Genomic DNA, 26,230 nt, shown 5'->3' on the forward strand with positions numbered 1-26,230 from the left:
AAGACCTCCTATCTCCAAAATATATAAGATCAAAGACCCTAAAATTACATGCGTTCTTGCTGGGCTGTTCCAAAGATCTGTAATGTCACTCAAGTTCTCAGGTAAATCATCTTCATGCTCTGCTTGTGCAGCCAACTCCAAATTTCTGCAGAATGGATCCAACCATACAGGATTTGCACTAGAAATATAAAGGAAAAAAAATGTGATGTTATTTTGAGTTCATCGTGGAGGACCTGGAGGCTGGAGTATAGGGGGGCTGCACAGAGTGTCCTTCCCTATAAAGTGTATGCACCCATTACAAGGGCAACTTATTGATTTTCAATTTAAAAGGTTTTTGGTTTTTTTTTTCTTTACCATTTGGTTGTCAAATTTGAAGTGGTTTTCAAGGCAGAAACCCCCCAAGAATTGATATTATGCTTCATTTTCTATGTGAAAAAAAAACCAAATGTGCGATATAGGTGTGCTTTCAATTAAGTACAAATATAATCTAACTCAAATAGACGTTTAAGCATTTCTGTTATTCTTTCTCATCTCTTATTATTCTCTTATTTTTCTTGTGAAGTTTGCAGCAGAAACTGCTCCAAAATCCATATAAAACATATCCAAAGTTCTCATTTTATACTTCCCATTAGTTTTCAATCCACTATTGGCTTTGGCTTAAAAAAACACGACAAGAACTCCTGTGGCAATTTTCCCAAAAACACTGTGTGTGAAATAACTATCCTTTGTGGTATGCGCGCACGGCGTCGTATAGAGGGCAGAGTACTTGCACAGTTTTGAAGCTTTGTCCTCTTTTTAGTCATTTTTGAAGCAGCTTTCCTTTAGCTGCTTCAAAGCTTTCAAAGTGTGAAGTGGTGAAAAGACGTTACAAAAGACAGAATATGTGCACAGCAATGTTGTTTTTATATTACAGTGCATATGGTCACTATTTTTAACATTTATTGCATCCAGAATCTGCCTGAAGAAAATGCCTTGTGCACATAGCCTTGGCCTCCAATGCGAAGAATGGTAAAGTGGTACAGAATAGACTGCGCTCAGGAAATTAAAAAAAATATGTTCATAAAAAATGTATTCTTTTCATTTTGACTCTAATTTCACTCTAGTAGAAATTGCAATTTCCTTTTAACTCACCCTTCAAAAGAGTATTTATTGGTATTGGGCATATCGAGGATATCCATAAATCCTCTGTTTCCTGAAAAACAAAAATCGGATTAAGATTACATTAAACTTTACTATTGAATGAATTTATTTTTTCATTGGGATAAGCCCAATTATTAAAATGATACTTTATTTAATTACCATATTTTTCGGTTTACAAGACGCATCGGATTATAAGATGCACCGCAAATTCAGAGCAAAAAAGAGGTGAAAAATATAGGGTCTATTTTACAATCCAGTGGTGTCTTACCGGAGAAGGCGGCAGCGGTGGTGGTGCGGGGTCACCGGGCGCAGGGGCGGTGGGTCCTCCAGAAACTGTAGGCTGGGCTGGGGCTGCAGCGACTGAGACTGGGGCTCGGGCAGCTTTGCTGGGGCTCTGACTGCAACAGCGGCAGCGGGCAGTGAGGGCTTTAAAGAAATGGCGCACAGAGTCAGGGCATATTGAGCTCTGGCTCAATGGCAAGCCGATATCTCATCTGCGCAAGTGCCACCTCCGGGCGCAATTTTCCTGAAGTTTGCTGCTGAGAGATCAATAGGCCGGAGGCAGTGCTTGCGCGGATGAGAACTTGAGACAAGAGCTCCATCTACGCACACACTGACACCAGGTGACATTATTTGAAGTCCTCACTGCCCATCCCACAGCGCCAGTCCAGCTGCCAAAGACTCCGCACAGCAGTCGGAGACCCCCCGCACAATTGATGACAGTTTATGAGTATGCCCCCCTCTGTCTATGCCTTGTTCAGTTAGGTAAAATTATTCCTTGTGTATCAGTCCATTAAAATGACCAGTAATTTAAAGGTACAAGCATTTTATTATGCTTGTAGATTTATTTATATTCTTTATTAAAATTGGCCCCTTCCTACTCTTCTTTGTTTCTCTTTGACCCCATTTTCCCTCTCCCACTCCTTCCCTCTCCTTCCTTCCACTTAAGGTGCATTTATTCATGTCGCAATGTTCATAGGGCATTATATATAATAACTGTGAGAGTATTCACTAAAATGGTGACTCAATGCGGGAATTTACTGTTAACTTTGATATAATGCCATTCTATTTAAACATTTCTCTATCAGGATATGTGGGATAATTTTTATGGAATCTTCTTTGCCCAATATTATTGTCCTTTAAATTGCCTTGAAATGCTTAAGTGCTGATATGTTAATACTAATTGAGACCCCATTACGATTGCTGCTGGGACCAACCACATTATTACTGTAAGCAAGCTGTATGTTATGCTCCCAGGTACTAGCGTGAGTGGGCCTACTGGGCCGCTCACCCGAGAGGCGTGACTATGCGACTACCTTGTCTTCATTAGAGCCTCTGATGGTGAGAGTAGACTTGTACTGGAAGTTAGCCACCAAGTGCTACTTAGGGAGATACAGTACTGCAACAGCTGACCCCAGGGGTAGGGAATACCAGTATGGGCACAGAGGCAGGCAGGACAGTTAATGGTGCAGCCAGGATTGTTGATGGAGACTGGGCAGCTGGTACTGGCAGGGATGTAGGATTTGGCTGATATGGCAAGTATAGCTGCTACAGCTGGGATGGCAGGGGCTGGTGAGTGTAGCAAGTTTAGATTTAACTAGTATAGGAAGCACGAATGGTACAGTAGGTACAGTGGGTACGGAAGGTTCGACAGGTACAGCGGGCATGGGTGGTACAGATAGGTGCAGCAGGTACAGTAGTTTCTAGGACACAGATACGTATGAGCAACCACAGCTTAAGTACAGCATACAGGAACAGGACCTGACAACTAGCAATTCATCTCTAAGGATAGACCACATTGCCCAGGCACCTCTCATAGGGGGAGGATGTCTTAAATATTTAGTGCCTCTCAACCATAGGCTGAGAGGAACTTCAGGGTTAGGGCACACTGGCCCTTTAAGAATTGGTGAGTGCACATGAACTAAGCTCACTCCCAGGAAGCGGCAGGGACTGGCAACATGGAAGTCACTGCTGGGCAGCTAGGAAGGTAATTGTGCCTTTGTCTCCACTTGAAAAGGGGCAAGTTAGTGCGGGGACACAGGTAACGGTATTACAGTGTGGAACACATCTTGCGTTCCAGCAGCTTTTTTGGTAGCTGAACTGATGTTATCATAAGCTACAGAAAACATGATACCTTCCAGCAGTGATGATAGTGGCTGGAAATGACTTCACGCATATTGCGGTTCTCTAGCACAGCCCATCTGACTGAGGCTGCACCTCCGTTTACACTATAACTTCATAGTTAGTGCTTTGAGACCTCAGTACTTCATTATATAAAATAAGAAAACTGATGGCTCTTCCTAACAGACAAGTGTGAACAGGTGCATAGTAAACATTAAATAAACTAACAAATAAACAGCTTCATTCTAAAATGCTAAGTTATGCAAACACTGCACATAGGAACATGGACATGCATTACTGTTAAGGAAATACGTTTTAAAATTTAGACACTTAGTACATAAAAAGGGCCAGTTTTATGTGAGCCCAGCAGCCAGCATCAAGGCGTATCCCGTATGCTGGGTTCCTACCTAATAATGCCTCTACTTGGGCTGAAATAGCCTACAGTTTTATGGATGGGCAAGATCCTGCTACTAGGAATTTAAAAATCACCTTAAGCTGATGGGAAGTTTCATCAATTTTTTTTATTTTTGATTAAGGAGTCATGCCTTCTGACTGAGTACTTCTTCCCATCAGCTTAAGGCGGTTTTTAATCACCTAGTAGTAGGTTCCTGTCTGACCATAAAATTGTAGGCTTTTTCAGCCCAGGTAGAGGCATTATTAGGTAGGGACCCAGCATATGAGATATGACGTAATAATGGCTGCTGGGCTCACAGAAAACTGGTCTTTTTTATTTTGTGGAATGTTTTTTTCACATTTTTTTCACATTTACTTATTAAGGACTAATTGTAATGTAATTAAACTATCATTTTAATAATTGGGTTTATATCTAAGTTAACTTCTAATGGCAACCCTATATCTAGTTTATTTTCTTCGTGCTTTATGTTTTAAGCCTATCAAATTAAGGTTTCCCTGTGTGCTCAACGAAGGTATATACTGACATATATGATTACATGTGCAAGTCAATATATTGTTATGTAGGGCTGTATGCCATAAAGATGGAGAATGTATAAGAACAGCATGCTGAGTGCAACCAAAAAGCAATGACGCTTCAATTAGGAAAATATATTAGGTCTAGAAAAAGAACCTAGCATCAATAATATACTAATAACATAAGTGGAACTCACCCGTTGATCCAGCCACTATTGCTTTCAACTTCCTCTTGTGTCTGTGGAATACAGTAAAAAAGAAAAGATAACTGAGTAGTTTCACTGTATAGTTCACATTCTCTCAGCGAACAGAAACAGACTTTACCATTTCTAAATATTAAAGAAAATTGAAAGCAATGCATAGTCATGTACTATGTACAGTACACGATGAGTGATGAGCGAATAGTAACTATTTGTGTTCGGATTATTCATAATGAATCCCAAAATACTATTCCGGTATTGATCACAAATAATAAATCTAATGCAAGTCAATAGGGAACACAAGCATTTTTAATAAGGATTTCACAGAAAAATGCTCGTGTTCCCCATTAACTTCATTTAGGCTCGTTATTTGTGAAGAATACCGGATTTGTTACAAATATTCCGGACATGAATAGTTAATATTTTCCCATTACTATACACGATTCATCCCAAAAGGTGCACACCTCTTTATAAATCTGGTGCAGTTAAAATTGGCTGACTTAATTTTTTTCATACCTGCATTGAACAGACTTACGTTTGTAGTACTAATGTGTGCAACCTTTTAAACTTTGTCCTTTGCTAAATGAGGCTAAAAGTATCTTTATAGGGTGACCAAGACTTGTATTTCAGTGTTTTTTCTTCATTGAATTTAGAATTTTCTCAACTTTTGACATGATCTTAGATGCAACTTTTTAAGGCCCCATTACACGCAATGACATTGCTAACGAGATGTCGTTGGGGTCACAGAATTTGTGACGCACATCCGGCCTCGTTAGCGACATCGTTGCGTGTGACACCAAGGAACGACGGTTAATGATGGAAAATACTCACCATATCATCCATCGTTGACAGGTCGTTCCTTTTCAAAAAGGACGCAGGTTGTTCGTCGTTCCCGAGGCAGCACACATCGCTATGTGTGACACCTCGGGAATGACAAACTACAGCTTACCTGCAGCCGCCGACAATGCGGAAGGAAGGAGGTGGGCGGGATGTTTTGGCCGTTCATCTCCGCCCCTCCACTTCTATTGGGCGGACGCTTAGTGACGACGCTGTGATGCCGCACAAACCGCCCCCTTAGAAAGGAGGCGGTTTGCCGGCAACAGCGACGTCGCTCGGCAGGTAAGTCCATGTGACGCCTCCTAATGATATTGTGCGCCATGAGCAGCAATTTGCCCGTGACGCACAAACGACGGGGGCGGGTACGCTTGCAAGCAATATCGCTAGCGATATAGCTGCGTGTAACGGGGCCTTTAGCCTCTGCAATTTTCTCCAAAATAAGACATACGGTACACTGAAAGGGTTTGTCTACTACTCGGTCAACCTCTTCTCAATCTCTAGCTTTGCCCCCATTAAATAATTAAAAGCTGTACTTACCTCCAGTGGTATTGCTTTTCTAGCGGTGTCAGAACTGGCTCTCCCAAAACTCATGTAACTTCATTATGTCAGGGGATCCCTGTAGCCAATCAGAGCTGGCTTCACTCTCCCCTCCTATAGACATAATTGACATCCAATGGAAACTGGAGAGCAGTCGGTGCTCTCACTTCCTCCAAATGTCTTGATTTGTGCAAAAGAGAGGAGAGGGAAGTGAGGACTGATTGGCTGCAGAGATCCCAGAGAGAGCCAGTGCTGACACCACCAACTCTGGAGGTGAGTATAGAGGATATTATTTTACTGGGAGCAAACATATGGATTGACAAAAGGTTGTCTGAGTAGTGGATTATCTCTTGAAAGTGGCCACCGCCACTCAGGAGGAACCTCTGTAAAAAAACCTAACTTATTAATTAGTTATCCACTTGGAAGAACTACAAGCTAGGACTCCTTTAAGTGTTCCTAATAAATACATTTAAAAATACTAGATAACTACATAATAATTAATTACAGTATTAAATACAATAGACTCTTAGAAGGAGAATATTTCTGGGATGTACTTACACTGTTCGATAGTACCAGTTCATAAAGATAAACAACATGGCAGCCAAGAACAGGAGGATGGCCAATAGAATGATTGCCATCTGCAGAGACAATAAAAATAAAAGATTAAAGCAAAGCCATGTAACTTGGTTGATAAAGTGTGCTGCAAATCAAACAGAGGCATTATTAAGATGGAAACCTTTGCCAACTTGTTTACATTTTTTCTACTACAGGATATACATAATCATCTCACTGGCTAGTGAATTTTTTTAGCTTCACAAGACACTTGCAGGATCTCCATGATTACTTGTCATGTTGTTTCTAATCTACAGACAGTGATGTAATCACTAGCGGACAAAGACAGAAAAGGGCCCCTGTGCAAGTGTCAGATGGGCGTTGGGTGCGGTGTTCGTCACAGCAGATACGGCTGTTTGGCTGCAGCACAGCCCTGGATCAGTTCTCTGCTCCGCATCTGCCCATCTAGTGCAGAGGAAGGGTTGCTAGGACTTGTGGTGTGGGGCAGTTATTTGCAGACCGGAGACCAGGGCTTGTTCTCTCTTCAGGACCACTTCGCCGCTGCCTGTCGTAGCAGGTCCCAATGCCCTCAAACACCACAGACTGACACAGTTTTTCTTATCCATGAACATCTCTTTACTGGTAACATCTCGCCAGTGGCAGGCACATCACTTTTCCATTTCAAGGGGCATAAACAATACTTTACACAGTCCTTTGGACATCTGCTCTGGTTCTCTACTGTGGTTCCCATTAGCAACTGGAGCCACTCTTAATTTGCCGGCCAGCCACTCCTTTGGTACTCAGGCCTCCGAGCCCCTCATCCCCTCTCTCAACTTCACTCTGTTGGCCAGATTCAAATAGTCTTCTGAATATCCTGTCATCCCACCCACAGGGATTTTCATCTATAAGTTAGGACAGGTATCTTTAGGGACAGCGCTCCTCTGTATCCGGTTTGTCAGGACCTACTCCCATCGTGGGAGCCCACTGACCTTCAGCTTATTAAGGGAGTTCGTTGGGCATCTGCCAGGGGGTGACCACCATCCAGGCCGTCCAGACTTCACCCTCTTGGGACATGGTTAGCACAGCCCAACTTTAACCAGGGCCCCACATGTGAGGCACTGGGATTTGACCCACTGGGTCAGAATAATTAGCTTCACTTGGGCGTCTACACGTCTCAATTTCCTCAGGGACTCTCCTGCTTCTACCTTTTGTTAGCTGAACTCCTCCATGTTATTGACCTTCAGCCCCGAGTACCAAGAGGAGCTGCCAGCCCACCATGGCCATCTAGTGGCTGCACACATATTTCACCAATACATTGTGTCACAGTACACCATGATAGGTTTGCTGGTCTAGGGTGGGCAGAGCCCTACACCCCCTTACACAAGAACAATATTTGGGCCCTTTGCAGCTCAATAGCTCATCATTAGGCAAAATTCCAACTGATTTGGAATTGTAAATGGGCCCCCTTACCACTTGGGCCCCAGTGCAGCTGTGCAGGATGCACCAATGATATGTCCGACCTTGGATGTAATTGAGCTCAGATTAATGATACTGTATCTTAATTCAGTAAAATATTTGAAGAGGAAGAATAACATGAGAAAGAAGAAGATGAGGAAGAAGAAAATAAAAAATAAGAAGAGACAAAGAAGATTAAGTATAAATAATGATATGCAAGAAGCCTTCACAATGCAATTTCAAGCATTTGAGCAGCATTTATGCAAGTTTTGGACACAGTGAAGTATGAATTTGCTGTACTGTACATAATGATGTTATTTTAGCAAAAATGTTAAAAAAATCTCAGTAATATAAGACTAATATAGAAATACTATCCAATTAAATATGCAATAATATTATGTTTGTACCTGTAGTGCAGATAGGTCTTCTGGAGCACGGGGAGCGGTGGCTGGTTGGACATCCATGACATTGTAATTACGAAAGAGATTACGCAACTGTTCTTTATTTTCATCAATCATCTGTATAACCCTTAGAGAGAACATGATATGTCCATTATCCAATGGGCAGAAAACACATAATGTGGATAGGACACAACACAACTTAATGACCTACCGCTCAACATCAAGAATCCTGTTGGTGTCACGGTTTACTACATGAATCAGCATGTCGGTTTGTGCAAAATTCACTCTGCCTTTTTTGTCCACATGGAACTGTAGAAAAATATTGATATTAAATTGATCGAAAAGGGTCAAAATGACTTCTTAAAAGAAGTCCTTTTGTTGCAGTAGCACCCACAGGTTAATTTTTTCATCACAGTATAAAAAATTAAAGACAAACTGGTTGCTATTGACAATGTTTCTAAAATTCAAGAAAGAACATTTTATTAAGAAATTAAGTCACTAACCAGTTAAAAATATCAGACATGGATTCATGTTTCTAAAATGTTAAAATATAAAGTTATTAAAACTGCAAATGTATCAAATGCCATATATGTGATCGATATGGGAACAATAAAATATAAAGTTTTACACTAACAGAATACCTTAGCAATCTTTATGGTTTTCTCTTTTTCCTAAAAAATTTTCATTGCATCAGTTGGGTTTTTGGACTCAATCTAGGACTGAATTTTTATGATATAAAGCTCCTCATAACTTCTACCCTTTGCTTGGGAAACATAGTCTCTTATTTACTGTTCATTTTTAGGGTGTTTATTGTTTTCTTTTTTGGATTTGGCCTGTACTGGATTCTGACTCCCTTAACAGCTAGTCCATGTGCTATCCATGGTTTTCTATAAGGCCATTCACATGTTTTATCTTTTCCTTGGACTGAGTGGTCTGAAGAAAATTATTGCTGACGTGTCCGATTTTGATTCGAGTATTGGTTTAAAATTGCCACTGTAAAAGCCGCTTTAAACGCTGCAACATCGCTAGCGATGTCGCTAGCAATCTCACTCACCCCCTCGTGCGTGCATCATGGGTAAATTGCTGCCCGTGGTGAACAATATCTCTAGTACGCGTCACACGAACTTACCTTCCTAACAACGTCGCTGTGGCCGGCGAACAACTCTTTTTTAAGGGGGAGGTTCGTGAGGTGTCACAGCGACGTCACACAGCGGGCCACCAATAGAAGCGGAGGGGCGGAGAGCAGCCGCATTAACGTCACTCCCACCTCGTTGCCGGAGGACGCAGGAACGCTGTTGTTCGTCGTTCCCGGAGTGTCACACGTAGCGATGTGTGCTGCCTAAGGAACAACGAACAACCTGCATCCAGAACGAGCAACGATATTTGGAAAATGAAAGACGTGTCAACAATCAACGATTTTGTGAGTATTTGGGATTGTTAGCAGTCGCTCGTAAGTGTCACACGCAACGTCATCGCTAGCAAGGCCGGATGTACGTCACGAATTCCGTGACCCGAGCGATATCTCATTAGCGATGTTGTTGCGTGTAGTCTGCATAATGGAGGAGGTGGAGAAATGTTTTTTCTCTCTACTTGCAAGAAAACTGATGCTGTTCTGATCAAGGTCTGATCAGAGCCTGAGAGACTGATAAGATATTGGATCCTTAAAACAACTGTCTTATCTTATTGCATGAACGCTTCCAGCCTCAGCTTTGTCCAATTTCTTATTTATGTAAGAGAGATGCAGAGAGATCATAACATTGTAATTTAAATATATGTCACCAACATGAGCTTATGGTTACTTGGTACAATTTGTATTAAATATCATTGAGTATGTACCATTTCTCTATACATCTCACATATAATTAAGATGCAGTGTAACTATTATTTAAGATCCATTAAAGCCATGATCCCCAATCCTTGTTTTCATTCTTCTTTGGGTCAAGGTCCTTTTAATTTTTTTCCAATTGTATTCTTTTGAGATGCTAATGATATTTGATGCTTGATGACTACTCTATTAAAATGGCACCTTCCTCCAATTTTACATGCTTTTATTTATTGTGCCTACTACACAACTTAAGTAGGTAAGCATAATTTCTCACTTTCTCCTTTGGTTCTATAACTTTGGCTGTATTTAGTCATATGTGGCAATCTGTTTTAGGCCTCTGCCACACTCACGTGAATTTCACGCACGTGCCGAGAGACACGTATTTTCCCTGCGTGTTGCGTGCAGGTAAGTACGTGTCTCTGGTACGTGCGTGACACGTGTGTTCTACGTGTGCTATCCGCGATAGCACACGTAGAATCAGTAATTATTATACTCACCTGGTCCTTCCTGCTGTCCGCGCTGCTGTCTGTGGTGCTGATCCTCGGTCTCCAGCCCTCCCGTCTCCCCGCTGCTGCTGCTGCCAGGCTGTGAAGTGAATATTCAATGAGAATAATGAGCGGCGGTCGGCAGCAAGAGGCAGCAGCGGCAGAGACAGGAGGGCTGGAGAAGGTGAGTTAATGTTTTTTTTTTTTTTAACTGACATGTGTGTTTTCTCCGGCGCGTGTCACACGGGACCGCATCCACACTACACCCGTGTGGTGCGGGTGCGGGCCGTGTGACACCCGTGCTGCCGGCGAAAAACCGGACATGTCAGCGCTTTGAAAATCGCACACACGTACAAACGCACACGGACACACGTTCCGTGTGGTTTTACGTGTGTGTGCCTGCTACAATAGGGTAGCATTGGTTAAAGTGTCTCCGTGCCGCCGGTACGTGTAAAAAATGACAAACACGTGCCGGAGGCACGGATGTGTGGCACAGGCCTTAGACAGTATCTGCTGTACATAAAAGGGTTTTCCCAGGAACAAACGACATTTTTATTAATAGATATTGGAATAAAAATTAGTTTCACAATTAGATATGATAAAAAAAAATTACTGTGCTGTGATAATCTTCTATATGTGCCCCTGCTATGTATTGTGTAATGGTCATGTCTGACCGTACAGGGACATGGTCTGATCATACCACATCTCCTGGGCCGAGGAGAAAGCAAAAAAGTAGAGGCAGGGCAGCACAGGATTGCAAATGCTGCTTTTTATGAGGTATAACATGTCTTAAAAAGGCAGGGAAATGTATTACTTCACAGAAAGAATCAACTGCGATACTATGTTGTACGTCTGAAAACCCTTCTTTTGCTTCCTTCCCGGACCAGAAGATGTGGTATGTGTCAACTATGTATCTTTATGGCCAAAAGGGGAATATATTCTTCTTGCAGAGAGTGACACACCATTTCAGCATGCTAGTGGTGAGGAGATAAGCCACAATTTTGTCTCTTCAGGGAGAAAGAAGACGAAATCTAGCGCCACCTATTGGCATGCTGGAATGGGTTATCAGTCTCCGTAAGGAGAATATATTCCCCTTTAGACCCCATTTTAGCCTCTCATACAGCCAGATCAGATCTTATACTTTACACTTACGAGGGACAACCATCTCGAAACACTGTGTCTGCAAATCCGTGTGGGCATAAACCCTAAGTAATATGAAAAGGCTTGCTAAAGGGCCACTTTTGACTTTTAGGATTGCTACTTCCAATAGGTGGCACTAGAGTTTGTCTTCGTCTTCCCTGAAGAGACAATTCTTTTATGGTCAAACACATCCATTACACAATATGTAGAAGGAGCACATATAAAATTATCTCAGCACAGGAACATTTTTTTATCCCCATCATGAACTGGCTATTTTCTGGGGGGTTTTTCCTCCCCTTCTTTCAAGCTTTTTTTTTTTTTTCTGTCCACATAACCATATGAGGGCTTATTTTTTGCTTGACATGGTGTGCTTTTGAATGGCATTTTACATTTTATCATGTGATCCACTGGAAAATGGGGGAAAAAATTCCAAGTGAGTTGAAATTGTAAAAAAAGATAGCAATTCCACACTTTTTTTTTAAACCATGTTATCTATACAGTAAAATTGACTAGGCAATATGATTCTTTAGGTCAGTACAATTACACACATAAAAAGCATACAGTTTTTTTTTTATTTTAAGTAGTGAAAAAAAATGTGAAATATTTGTAAGAAAAAAAATAATATTTTTGCTTCAGACGGCAATTTCCGAGACTTATAACAGTTTACATTTTCAGGATAAGGGGCTGGGTGGTGCTTATTTTCTGTGCTCTGAGCTCACATTTTTATTTATACCATTTTGGATACATAAGATGTTGAATGCCACTTATTGCATTTTATTGCAAAGTTGCACAGGCCCAAAAAACGTAATTCTGGTGTTTTGATTTTTTTTCTCATTATCCTGTTATAGATCAGACAAACTTATCTTATATTTTGACAGATTGAACTTATCCGAATGCAGCAATATGAAATATTTGTATTTATTTTAATTGGTGTATTCTTTATAGGGCAAAAGAAGGGTGATTTCAACTTTTATATAGTTTTTACTTTTTCAGATTTTTTTTTTTAAAATTTTGTTCATTGTTTACTATATTTGTTAGTCCACTTAGGTGACTTGACCCTGCGATCATAAGATCGCTTGTGCTATAAACAGCAATGCATTAGCACTGCTATGTATAGTGAAATTCACGCTCTTAGGAACACCAGCTAAATGGTGGCTTTCAGGGCAACACATCGCCACCCCACAATCATGGGTGTGCAGATGGGTGCGTAGAATAAAGTGTATTAAGCAGCATTTAAAAGGTTAACATCCACTCCACCTGAGGCCTAAAACACACATCCGTGAAACACATGCGTGTTTGGTCCGTTTCCGTGTATACTGGAGACACGGCCAAACGTGCACCAATGTTATTGTATGATAAAAGCGCTACGTGCGTTTTTGATGCATGTCCGTTTGTCCGTGTCCGTGATCCGTACCTGTGTGCGTTTTGCACGGCAGCATGTCCGTTTTCTGCACGCAACACGCAGCACGGACCCAATGAAAGTCAATGGGTCTGTGCGCACGTCCGAGTGACACGGACTCATCTCTGTTTGCTCCCTGTACATTTTGTGCTTTTTTCATGTGATGTCGGTCTTTTTTCATTTTCTGTTTTGTTCTCTCCCTCAGTCCGTCGGTCTCTCTGTCTTATCTGTCCCTCTAGCTGTCTGTCGGTCAGTTCCCCCCCTCTCTCATACTTACCGTTCCCCGATCTCCGGCATGGCGCTGCACGGCTGTTACAAAAACTTCGGCGGCTTTTACTATTTTGAAAAAGCCGGCCGCTCATTAATCAATCTCGTATTCCCTGCTTTACCCGCCCACCGGCGCCTGTGATTGGTTGCAGTCACACACGCCCACCACGCTGAGTGACAGCTGTCTCACTGCACCCAATCACAGCAGCCGGTGGGCGTGTCTATACTGTGCAGTAAAATAAATAAATAAATAATTAAAAAAAACCGGCGTGCGGTCCCCCCCATTTTAATACCAGCCAGATAAAGCCATACGGCTGAAGGCTGGTATTCTCAGGATGGGGAGCCCCACGTTATGGGGAGCCCCCCAGCCTAACAATATCAGTCAGCAGCCGCCCAGAATTGCCGCATACATTATATGCGACAGTTCTGGGACTGTACCCGGCTCTTCCCGATTTGCCCTGGTGCGTTGGCAAATCGGGGTAATAAGGAGTTATTGGCAGCCCATAGCTGCCACTAAATCCTAGATTAATCATGTCAGGCGTCTCCCCGAGATACCTTCCATGATTAATCTGTAAGTGACATTTAAAAAACACACACACACCCAAAAAAATAATTTATTAGAAATAAAAAACACTAACAAAGTCCCTCATCACCAATTTATAGTAACACGCCCACTGGCTGCTGTGATTGGGTGCAGTGAGACACCTGTCACTCAGCGTGGGGGCGTGTCTCACTGCAACCAATCATAGGCGCCGGTGGGCGGGGAAAGCAGGTAATACGAGATTGTTTAATGAGCGGCCGGCTTTTTCAAATTAGAAAAAGCCGCTGGAGCAGCGTGAATGCCGTGCAGCGCCGGTGATCGGGAATCGGTGAGTATGAGAGAGGGGGGGACACTTCAGTCACTCGGGGGATTAGCTGTCACCGGTGAATCCTTCACCGGTGACCGCTAATCAGTACACGGCACAGACAGAGCCGCGGCATGACAATGAAGTCAGGTGAAGTTCACTCGAGTTCATTCTCATCCCGCTACCCTGTCTGCTGTCTGCCGACAGGTAGTAAACGACATTTTGCTTCACACACGGATATTCCACACGGACAACACAAACACATGTCAGTTAAGTTTCACACGCGCACACGGACATTTCACACGCACATACGGCTAGCATACGGGATACATACGCAGGCCACACATACCATAAAAACGGACCTAAAAAACGGAAAACGGACCCGAAAAACGGCCCGTTTTACACGGACGTGGTTTTCACGGATGTGTGTTTCAGGCCTGAGGCTGTTAGAGGCAGATGATGGCTGAATAGTTCTGGACTCGGCATACAAGTCTGCATCAAAGTGAAGGGCACAACATATACGTAATGGAATGGTATGTCATATATCGTGAAGAGGTTAACACATCCAATTGTAGAAATATATTATATCAATTAAATGTACTTTGTTAGTGGAAAAAACCCTCCTATGATGAGTCTTCTGTTTGTTGAATCTGCCATTTTCGAATTAGAAACTTCAATGAAAACACTATGTACCACAATTTTTGTTCCTAGGTTCTGTTATATTTCAACTGTTCACATATCAATGTGATAAAAAAAATCATCAACTTTCCTCATAACCTTTGCTTTTGTGACAATGTCTTACGCAAGTTTTGTATTAATTGAGACAAAACACAACATTTTTACTTGTGCTTGTGTTTTATAGAAAATCAACATTTCACTTTAAATATGCAATTCTTTTGAAACTCAATCAATTTCGTGTATAATAGCTCAAAAATGAATGTATTTCTGGATTTACAACAGTGTTTTATTTCACTTTCATGATTCAGTCCCCAAATATATTCTACTATCATGTTCTCGTCATACTGTCTTCGGTAACGGCGTTCATTACGTCCTTGTGAAAGTGCTCGTCTTGCTTCTCTGAAAAAGCTCCCATGTTCTCTTTGAATTTATCAAGATGTTCATGAAGTATATATCCTTTGAGTGACATTCTGCTGCCCATTGCAGCATAATTCTTTATCAGAGTCTGTACAAGCTATGCATAGTTTTTTTCCTTGTGATTGCCTAAGAAGCAGTGAACCTCTGCAACAAAACTGTTACTTTCTGCTTCCTATTTAGCTTCTTGGGAAATTTGCTGCACTCTATGTTCTTCTTGATTTGTGGTCGGAAGAAGATACCAGCTTTGACTTTTGCCTCAGACATATTAGGGAAAAGATCTTGAAGTTATCTGAAAGCAATCGACTCCTTATCGAGAGCCATGACAAATTGTTTTATGAGCCCTAACTTGATGTATAGTAGTGGCATCAGCACCTTGAGGGGGTCCACCAGTGGCTCACAACTTATGTTGTTCAGTCTTCCCCACACAAAACTCTGCTGAGGCCAGTGCACCTGAGTGTCCCAGCTGTCCCAAAGATAAAGATAGCAAGGATACTTTGTAAAATTTCCTTGGAGGCCCATCAGGAATGACACCATTTTGAAATTTCCAATAACCTCCCAGCTGTACTCATCATACTTCAAGACACCTAGCACCATCTTTACACTTGTGTATTACTCTTTCAGGTACACCAAATAAGCCACAAGAAGACACAGATACCTACTCCCACTGTGAAACAGCAAGACTTTAAGGCTCCTGCATGAACTATCTATGAACAGGCACCACTCCTTAGGGTTACAGGTGATTCCTATAGCCTAGAATAGATAATGCACAATGTTGCAGAAGCTTAGTCGATCTTGACAACTGAAGAATCTGGAAAAAGCTTAGCAATGCTTCCTCAGACCTGTGACTTGTATGCTTTCATCTAAAAATTCCATTGCTTGAGCCTTGATGCCAGAAGCTTGGTGAGACCAAGGTCTATGTTCAAATCTTTGCGTTTGTTTGGTAAGGGTACTGTGGCTTCTATTCCTCAGCTGCATCTAAAAGATTGAAATCAGGATCTGCAATGTCTTCAGTGGTGTCTGACTTGCTGCTTTCTCCTGAAAGTGGTTGATCTCTGTCTGGAGGAGTTGTACCATGGAGCTTAGATTGTTAGGTAAACAGGATGTGTCTGACCATGTCACAAACACCAGACGCCATGATAAGGTAGTAAAATTGTTAAATTACATTTACTGGTGACTACCGGTGGGTGTAATTTTATTTCGCCTTGTAATATGTCATCTACTGTAGACATAGGCGATTGGAAATACGGTGACAAATGGCCTGGCTATTTAGGGGTGGAGGAGGTGGGGTTTTTTCAGTTTTTAATTTTGCCTAATATACAAGTCGTTAAACAGGAAATAATGTTTCCTAACATTTTTTCCTGTAAAGTCCACTTTATCTTTGTTTTGCATGTTTTATTGTCAGTCCCTAAAAGTAGAGTAATTCTCTGACAATATTGTTCCCAGCAGTAACCTGGGAGTCAGAGGTGCATCCAGGTGTCTTCCTCATGCTTTTCCCATTCCATATGAGTGCTGTTTCCATGCATTCCATGCATTGATTATCCTGCCTCTCTAGTCCTCCTGTTAGGGTCTTCCAAGAAAATTCTTGAGTTTCCCATTGACTTCCATTATACTTGGTACTCAAGTCGAACCCATCCGAGCATCTGACCTGCTCAATTCAAGTAGTAAGTACTCAAGCATTTTAGTGCTCACTTATCACTAGCTCTTGGCTGTGTGGTACTTGGGCGATGGATGAAGCAATCTCAGGATACATTACAGGAGGTGCATTTTTGCCAGTTCGACATTTGAAGTAGCAATTGGTTAAGTGATCAGTCGGTTCAAAAAAAAAACTTGGGATAGCAATATGCATGGCTCTCTTTTCTCCCCTGTACCAGTACCTGTAAGCAAATAAAACAAAATTTGGATTGAGAATTATTTATACATATACATATATATATATATATATATATATATATATATATATATATATATACACACACAGTACAGACCAAAAGTTTGGACACACCTCCTCATTCAATGAGTTTTCTTTATTATCATGACTGAAAATTGTAGATTCACATTGAAGGCATCAAAACTATGAATTAAAACTTGTGGAATGAAATACTTAAAAAATTGTGAAACAACTGAAAATATGTCTTATATTCTATGTTCTTCAAAGTAGCCACCTTTTGCTTTCATTACTACTTTGCACACTCTTGGCATTCTCTTGATGAGCTTCAAGAGGTAGTCACCGGAAATGGTTTTCCAACAGTCTTGAAGGAGTTCCCAGAGATGCTTAGCACTTGTTGGCCCTTTTGCCTTCACTCTACGGTCCAGCTCACCCCAAACCATCTCGATTGGGTTCAGGTCTGGTGATTGTGGAGACCAGGTCATCTGGCGTAGCACCCCATCACTCTCCTTCTTAGTCAAATAGCCCTTACACAGCCTGGAGGTGTTTTTGGGGTCATTGTCCTGTTTAAAAATATATGAAGGTCCAACAAAACGCAAACCGGATGGAATAGCACGCCACTGCAAGATGCTGTGGTAGGCATGCTGGTTCTGTATGCCTTCAATTTTGAATACATTTCCAACAGTGTCACCAGCAAAGCACCCCCACACCATCACGCCTTCTCCTCCATGCTTCACAGTGGAAACCAGGCATGTAGAGTCCATCCGTTCACCCTTTTCTACAAAGACACGGTGGTTGGATCCAAAGATCTCAAATTTGGACTTATCAGACCAAAGCACAGATTTCCACTGGTCTAATGTCCATTCCTTATGTTCTTTAGCCCAAACAAGTCTCTTCTGCTTGTTGCCTGTCCTTAGCAGTGGTTTCCGAGCAGCTATTTTACCATGAAGACCTGCTGCACAAAGTCTCTAGAGATGAGAAGGTGTGTCCAAACTTTTGGTCTGTACTGTATATATACTAGAAATAGGCCCGATGCTATCGCATCGGGAGTGCGGTGAAATAGACATCTGTCTATGCTTAGTGGGGCTGACAGGAGCAGTGGACATGTGTCACACTGTTTGCGCTTTCCAACATATCTTTTGTTTGTCATCGTTCCGCATTTCTGTATTGTATGTGTTGCGTTATTTAGACATCTTTCATCCCTGTGCACTGTCTCTTTCTTGTTGTGTGCTGTATATTGGTGTCTGGTGTTGTGTTTCTTGAGCTGTGCTGTGTGTGTGTATATGGCTGTATGTTGTGTGTTCGTGTCATCCATGTACATGTGTGTGTATATGGCTGTATGCTGTGTGTATGTGTCATCCATGTACATGTGTGTGTATATGGCTGTACGCTGTGTCGTGTTGTCTGTGTATGTGGCTGTACGCTGTGTGTACGTGTCATCTGTGTTCATGTGTGTGTGTATATGGCTGTACGCTGTGTGTACGTGTCGTCTGTGAATGTGTGTATATGGCTGTACGCTGTGTGTATGAGTCATCTGTGTACATATATGTGTATATGGCTGTACGCTATGTGTATGTGTCATCCATGTACAAGTGTGTGTATATGGCTGTACGCTGTGTGTCGTGTTGTCTGTGTATGTGGCTGTACGCTGTGTGTACGTGTCATCTGTGTACATGTGTGTGTATATGGCTGTACGCTGTGTGTACGTGTCGTCTGTGTATGTGTGTGTGTATATGGCTGTGTGCTGTGTGTATGTGTCATCTGTGTACATGTGTGTGTATATGACTTACGCTGTGTGTACGTGTCGTCTGTGTACATGTGTGTATATATGGCTGTATGCTGTGTGTACATGTCTATGTACATGTGTGTGTGTATATGGTTGTACGCTGTGTACTTGTCATCTGTGTACATGTGTGTGTATATGGTTGTATGCTGTGTGTACGTGTCATTTGTGTATACCGTATTTTTCGGACTATAAGGCGCAACATTTGGGGGAAAGTGGGGGGTGCGTCTTATAGTCTGAATGTAGGGCTGCGGGGAATGAGGGTGCTGCAGTGGAGCGGGTCATCGGGGGCATGAGCAGGTTGCAGCAGCCTGCCATGACAACGGGGGCCCGCTCATTTCATATGCACGCCCATCCTCCCGCCCATCTCTCAGCACTGAAACTGACACTGACAGGTGGATGGGATGATGGGCGGAGGATGTGCACATAGTAAACAGCCGGCCCGCATGATCACCCCTGGCAACTATAGCCTGGAGTGATCATGTGCGGCTGTATTCACTGCCCCCCACGCATCATCATCAGCGCGGGATGCAGTGAATCAGTACACTCACTGACAACGATTCCTGCAGCACTGCGATCTCCTCCTGTCTGCCAGCCGCGGCTGTGTGTGGAGACTAGCGGTGCTCACAGGGATGACGTCATCGCTGTGCGCACGTGTCCACACGCAGCCGCGGCTAGCACAGACAAGAGGACATCGCGATGCTGCAGGGAGCGTGGTCGGCTCCACACACGTAAGCGGCGCTGCTGCCGAAGGTGACGGGAGGAGGAGCGATGCTGCGTGGAGCGAGGAAAGGTGAGTATAAAGATTTTTTTTTTTTGTGCCATAGGATGCGGCCATATAGCAGGATGGGGTTATATAGCAGGATGACGGCATATACCAGGATGGGGCATATAGCAGGATGGGGGTATATAGCAGGGTGGGGGTACATAGCAGGATAGGGGTATATAGCAGGATGGGGGTATATAGTAGGGTGGGGGTATATAGCAGGGTGGGGGTATATAGCAGGGTGGGGTATATAGCAGGATAGGGGTATATAGGAGGATGCGACCATATTCCAGGATGGGGTTATATAGCAGGATCATGGCATATACCAGGATGGGGCATATAGCAGGATGGGGGTATATAGCAGGGTGGGGGTATATAGCAGGGTGGGGGTACAAAGCAGGATAGGGGTATATAGCAGGATTGGGGTATATAGCAGGATGGGGGTATATAGCAGGATGGGGGTATATAGCACCATGGGAGCACATACCAGGATGGGGGTATACCAGGATGGGGGTATATAGCAGGATGCAGCCATATGCCAGGATGGGGTATATAGCAGGATGGGAGCACATACCAGAATGGCAGTATATAGCAGGATGGCAGTATATAGCAGGATGTGGGCTATACCAGGATGAGGGACATATATATACAAGGCAAGAGGATCATTACCAGGATGGGGTACCTGAGTTAGAGAATTCGGGGACATTACCCCCATAACAGTGTCAGCAGCAGATGCTCACCCCATAACAATGTGTCATGACCACATTTTTTGCTTAAAATTTGATTTTCCTATTTTAAAACCAGGGTGCGTCTTATAGTCAGAAAAATACGGTATGTGTGTATATGGCTGTACGCTGTGTGTATGTGTCGTCTGTGTACATTTGTGTGTATATGGCTGTGTACATGTGTGTGTGTATATGGCTGTATGTTGTGTGTACATATGTGTGTATAAGGTTGCACGCTGTGTGTACATGTCGTTTGTGTACACAAGTGTATATATGGGTGTGCACTGCATTACTGGGGACTGTGTGTGTGTGTGTGTGTGTGTGTGTGTATCTGTGTGTATATGAAGACATATGTGTGTGTCTGTGTTCAGTGTATACATGCATTGTGTGTGTAGGAAGAGCAGTAACTTCACCGCTACTTGCGCACGTGCCCGGAAGCTGCGGTGATGATGTCCCGAACTGGGCAACTGACAGTGCCGTGGTGCATGCCAGAATAGGGTTACAGAAACTGGCAATTATATATGTAGATATACACAGTATATAGATATATTACATATATACAGTGGGGAAAAAAGTATTTAGTTAGCCACCAATTGTGCAAGTTCTCCCACTTAAAAAGATGAGAGAGGCCTGTAATTGACATCATAGGTAGCCCACAACTATGAGAGACAACATGAGAAAACAAATCCAGAAAATCACCTTGTCTGATTTGGCAAGATTTTTTTTTGCAAATTATGGTGGAAAATAAGTATTTAGTCATCTAAAAACATGCAAGAATTCTGTCTCTCACAGACCTATAACCTTTGTCCTCCACTCATCATTACCTGTAGTAATGGCACCTGTTTGAACTTGTTTTCAGTATAAAAGATACCTGTCCACAACCTCAAACAGTCACACTCCAAACTCCACTATGGTGAAGACCAAAGAGCTGTCAAAGGACACTAGAAACAAAATTGTAGCCCTGCACCAGGCTGGGAATCTGCAATAGGTAGACAGCTTGGTGTGATGAAATCAATTGTGGGAGCAATAATAAGAAAATGGAAGACATACAAGACCACTGATAATCTCCCTCAATCTGGGGCTGCATGCAAGATCTCATCTCATGGGGTGAAAATGGTCACAAGAACATCATCATGAGCAAAAATCCCAGAACTACACGGGAGGACCTAGTAAATGACCTGCATAGAGCTGAGATTACCGTAACAAAGGATGTTAGTACAGTCATATGAAAAAGTTTGGGCACCCCTATTAATGTTAACCTTTTTTCTTTATAACAATTTGGGTTTTTGCAACAGCTATTTCAGTTTCATATATCTAATAACTGATGGACTGAGTAATATTTCTGGATTGAAATGAGGTTTATTGTACTAACAGAAAATGTGCAATCCGCATTTAAACAAAATTTGACAGGTGCAAACGTATGGGGACCTCAACATAAAAGTGACATTAATATTTTGTAGATCCTCCTTTTGCAAAAATAACAGCCTCTAGTCACTTTCTGCAGCTTTTAATGAGTTCCTGGATTCTGGATGAAGGTATATTTGACCATTCCTGTTTATAAAACAATTCCAGTTCAGTTAAGTTTGATGGTCACCGAGCATGGACAGCACGCTTCAAATCATCCGAGATATTTTCAATGATATTCAGGTCTGGGGACTGGGATGGCCATTCCAGAACATTGTAATTGTTCCTCTGCGTGAATGCCTGAGTAGATTTGGAGCGGTGTTTTGGATCATTGTCTTGCTGAAATATCCATCCCCTGCATAACTTCAACTTCGTCACTGATTCTTGCACATTATTGTCAAGAATCTGCTGATACTGAGTTGAATCCATGCGACCCTCAACTTTAACAAGATTCCCGGTGCCGGCATTGGCCACACAGCCCCAAAGCATGATGAAACCTCCACCAAATTTTACTGTGGGTAGCAAGTGGTTTTTTTGGAATGCCGTGTTTTTTTGCCTCCATGCATAACGCCTTTTTGTATGACCGAACAACTCAATCTTTGTTTCATCAGACTACAGGACCTTCTTCTAAAATGTAACTGGCTTGTCCAAATGTGCTTTTGCATACCTCAGGCGACTCTGTTTGTGGCGTGCTTGCAAAAACGACTTCTTTCGCATCACTGTCCCATACAGCTTCTCCTTGTGCAACTTGTGCTGTATTGTTTACCAATGCACATTTACACCATCTGCAGCAAGATGAAGCTGCAGGTCTTTGGAGGTGGTCTGTGGATTGTCCTTGACTGTTCTCATCATTCCTTTTCTCTGTCTTTCTGATATTTTTCTTGCCCTGCCACTTCTGGGCTTAACAAAAACTGTATCTGTGTTTTTCCATTTCCTTACTATGTTCCTCACAGTGGAAACTGACAGTTTAAATCTCTGAGACAACTTTTTGTATCCTTCCCCTGAACAACTATGTTGAATAATCTTTGTTTACAGATCATTTGAGAGTTGTTTTGAGGAGCTCATGATACCACTCTTCATAGGAGATTCAAATAGGAGAACGACTTGCAAGTGGCCACCTTAAATACCTTTTCTCATGATTGGATAGACCTGCCTAGGAAGTTCAAAGCTCATTGAGGTTACAAAACCAATTTAGTGCTTTAGTAAGTCAGTAAAAAGTAGTTAGGAGTGTTCAAATCAAGAAATTGATAAGGGTGCCCATACTTTCGCTCCGGTCAAATTTTGTTTAAATGCGGATTGCACATTTTCTGTTAGTACAATAAACCTCATTTCAATCCAGAAATATTACTCAGCCCATCAGTTATTAGATATATGAAACTGAAATAGCTGTTGCATAAAACCCAAATTGTTATAAAGAAAAAAGGTTAAAGAAGTTGTCCAGTTACCAAAACTGATTTTTTTTTTCTGATAAATTTTGGTAATATGTGCCTCTCCACACTTCTATCATGTTTTTTCAGCTATATTACCTTTTATTGTGCACTAGCAGCACATCCTCATTGCTGGCTCCAGCTCTGATGGGGTTAATCTCTCTTCTGACTTCCTGGGTTCAGTTCCTACAACTCCCAGAATTCTTTGTGGCTCTAGGGCTGTGCCTAAATTATCTAACACACCCACTGTGTCTAATCTCCACCCAAAGTCTCCTCCCTGCCTCTTCCCTGTGGATGCACTGAGAGCAATCACACAGAGACAGTAGCAGCTCTGCACAGCCAGGGGAAGAAAGCGGCTATCTCCTGCTTGTTCTCATATAGTTCATAGCCTGTGTGTGTGGTGTGTTGTGTGTATATACAGTGTGTGTCTGTGTGTTTGTGTGTGTGTGTGTGTGTGTGCCTGTGTGTGTGCCTGTGTGTGTGTGTGTGTGTGTGTACAGAAATTATGATTATTAGCCGGCGCAACATGTGAAAAAAATAATTGGGGAAAAAAAATGAAGGTGTCATGAGATTGCTTTTTCCCTCTTGCATTGTCTCTGTGTGTCGTCCGTATCATTCGTGTGGCATGCATTTTGCAGGCTACTTTCACATCAGCGTTTTTTTGCCTGTAGGCAAACAACCGCAAACCGCATCTGACTGGATCCTGTGGATTAAATGTACAGTGCATGCAACCGTTATTTTACCGGATCCTTCTGCAGCGGGACACAGAGTTTATCGGCCGGCACTGGAGTCAGCTGACTTCTGATCTCACAGCCCGCACACGCTGCAATGGCTGCAGGTGGGCTCATTCACATGACCGTTCCGTTTGTCCTGGTCAGTTCCTGGTTTTTTTGTGGGCCCACGGACAGGACCATCTTTTCAATGTCTTTTGTGTAGGATCGGATGGCACACGGTAGCACTTCCATGTGCATCCGATCCTACAAAAAAACCCACATCGGATGCCGTATGTCCGCTCCGTTATTATGGAACATGTCCTATTCTGTTCCGTAATAACGAACCGTAACTCAATACAAGTCAATGGGTCTGCAAAATTCCCGGAAGCAACACAGAAGCACTTCCGTGTGACTTCCGTTGGGTGCCCGTGCAGTCTGTGTCCCGCTCCAGCCCCAGCCCCGTGGCTGCCCGCACAGCAGTGTCAGCAGCTGCCCGCACTGCAGTGTCAGCAGCTGCAGGGATGAAAAGCGCTACCGTCAGGAGGTTAGTAAGTTCATTACCTGCGGTGATGAAGTCCTGCACTCCTGACGTCAGCGGTTGTCACTGCCTTCTATGCCCGCCGCTTGTTACATCACCTCTCGCTGTCGACCCGAGACTGTGACTAGTGGTGACGTCACAGGCCACTCGCGATACTTGGTTTGTGAAGGCGGCGGTCATTGAACTCAGTGACAGCGCTGCTGTCAGGAGTTCAGCGATCATCGCAGGTAATGTACCGCGCTAACCTCCTGACAGCAGCACTCGTCGTGCCCTATAGTGACCTGGGCTGACCTATTGATGTTAGCTCAGGTCACTGCACGGCTCTCCCAGCCAATATGGACATTCTGTTCTTCATTGACTGGGACAATGACTATGGTATGGATCGTCGTGGGATCCCCTTGGATTACACCAGACCTGGATTTGTTTTTCTTTTTAATAAATTGGTGAAAGAGGGAATGTGTTGGGGAGTGTTTTTTTAAATTAATTGTTTGTCTATTTTTTTTATTACTGACTGGGTTGGTGATGTCGGGTATCTGATACACGCCTGATATCACTAACCTCAGGGCTTGATGCCAGGTGACATTACACATCTGGTATCAACCCCATATATTACACCGTTTGCCACCGCACCAGGGCAACGGGATGAGCTGGGGCGAAGCACCAGGATTGGCGCATCTAATGGATGCGCCACTTCTGGGGCGGCTGCAGTCTGCTATTTTTAGGCTGGGGAGTGTCCAATAACGGTGGACCTCCCTAGTCTGAGAATACCAGACCACAGCTGTCCGCTTTACTTTGACTGGTGATCCAATTTGAGGGGGGGGACCCTGTGTTTTTTGTTTTAAATTATCTATTTAATTTAAAATAATAGCGTGGGGTGCCCTCTGTTTTGGATTACCAGCCAAGGTGAAGTTGCCAGCTGTGGTTTGCAGGCTGCAGCCATCTGCTTTACCCTAGCTGGCTACAAAAGATAGGGGGAACACATGTCTTTTTTTATTATTTATTTATTTTTTGGCTAAATACAAGGCTAAGCACCTTAGTGCCACATGAAAGTCACAAAAGGGTGCCAGGTTAGAATATGCAGGGAGGTGGGACATTATATATGTCTTTCTCATCTATCTATCTATCTATCCCTCTATTCATTCATTCATCCCTCTATCTCTCTCCATATCTACAGTATCTATCCATCTCTATATCTACATATCTACTCATCTATTTATCTTTCTTGCTGCTTCCGGTTTTTGCGGCACGGAAAAAAACGGAAGGCACACGGATGCCACACGGATGCATCCGTGAAAAAAAAGGACCGTTTTTTGCGGCCCGCAAAAACGGAACGGTCATGTGAATGTAGCCTTAACAGCAGTCACTGCCTGCTGCCGATCACCTGTGACCGTGTGCGGGCTGTGTGTACAGGAGTTCAGCTGAGTTCAGATCAGCTGACTCAAGTGTTGGCCGATTAGGCTGGGGCCACACGGGGATTACTGCGATCCCCTCGCATTACACTTGGCTCACACTCAGTACAGTAGAGCTGAGTGTCATGCGTGTGTCCCTGCGACTGAGGTCCGACTGTGCGAGCAGACCTCAGCTGCGGGGGGCGGTCTGGCACTCAGGAGGGGTGGGCGAGCACTGAGGGGTGGGAGGGATTTCTCTCCCTCTCTCGTCCGAAGTCGGCTATTGCGATTCTCGCTCTGCACTTGCGCTACACCGATGTACCGCAAGTGCAGTGTGATTTTTCTCTCACCCCATACACTTCAATAAGTAAAAGA

At 43.1% G+C, this 26,230-nt stretch overlaps 1 protein-coding gene across 3 annotated transcripts in view; it reads right to left on the bottom strand.

Annotated features, from left to right (window-relative positions):
• The window catches only part of CDH23 (cadherin related 23), a 1,872,161-nt gene that overhangs the window by 41,521 nt on the left and 1,804,410 nt on the right, over positions 1-26,230 (bottom strand). For all 3 annotated transcript variants that reach the window (XM_075348968.1, XM_075348971.1, XM_075348970.1), the window contains 6 exons: positions 8,382-8,479; positions 8,177-8,297; positions 6,321-6,400; positions 4,386-4,426; positions 1,132-1,192; positions 49-178 (listed from right to left, as the gene is read on the bottom strand). In XM_075348968.1, coding sequence (XP_075205083.1) covers positions 49-178; positions 1,132-1,192; positions 4,386-4,426; positions 6,321-6,400; positions 8,177-8,297; positions 8,382-8,479 — 531 coding nt within the window. The remainder of the gene's footprint in view (positions 1-48; positions 179-1,131; positions 1,193-4,385; positions 4,427-6,320; positions 6,401-8,176; positions 8,298-8,381; positions 8,480-26,230) is intronic.

Source organism: Anomaloglossus baeobatrachus, chromosome 5, assembly GCF_048569485.1.
Source record: "Anomaloglossus baeobatrachus isolate aAnoBae1 chromosome 5, aAnoBae1.hap1, whole genome shotgun sequence".
NCBI classification, from domain to species: domain Eukaryota; kingdom Metazoa; phylum Chordata; class Amphibia; order Anura; family Aromobatidae; genus Anomaloglossus; species Anomaloglossus baeobatrachus.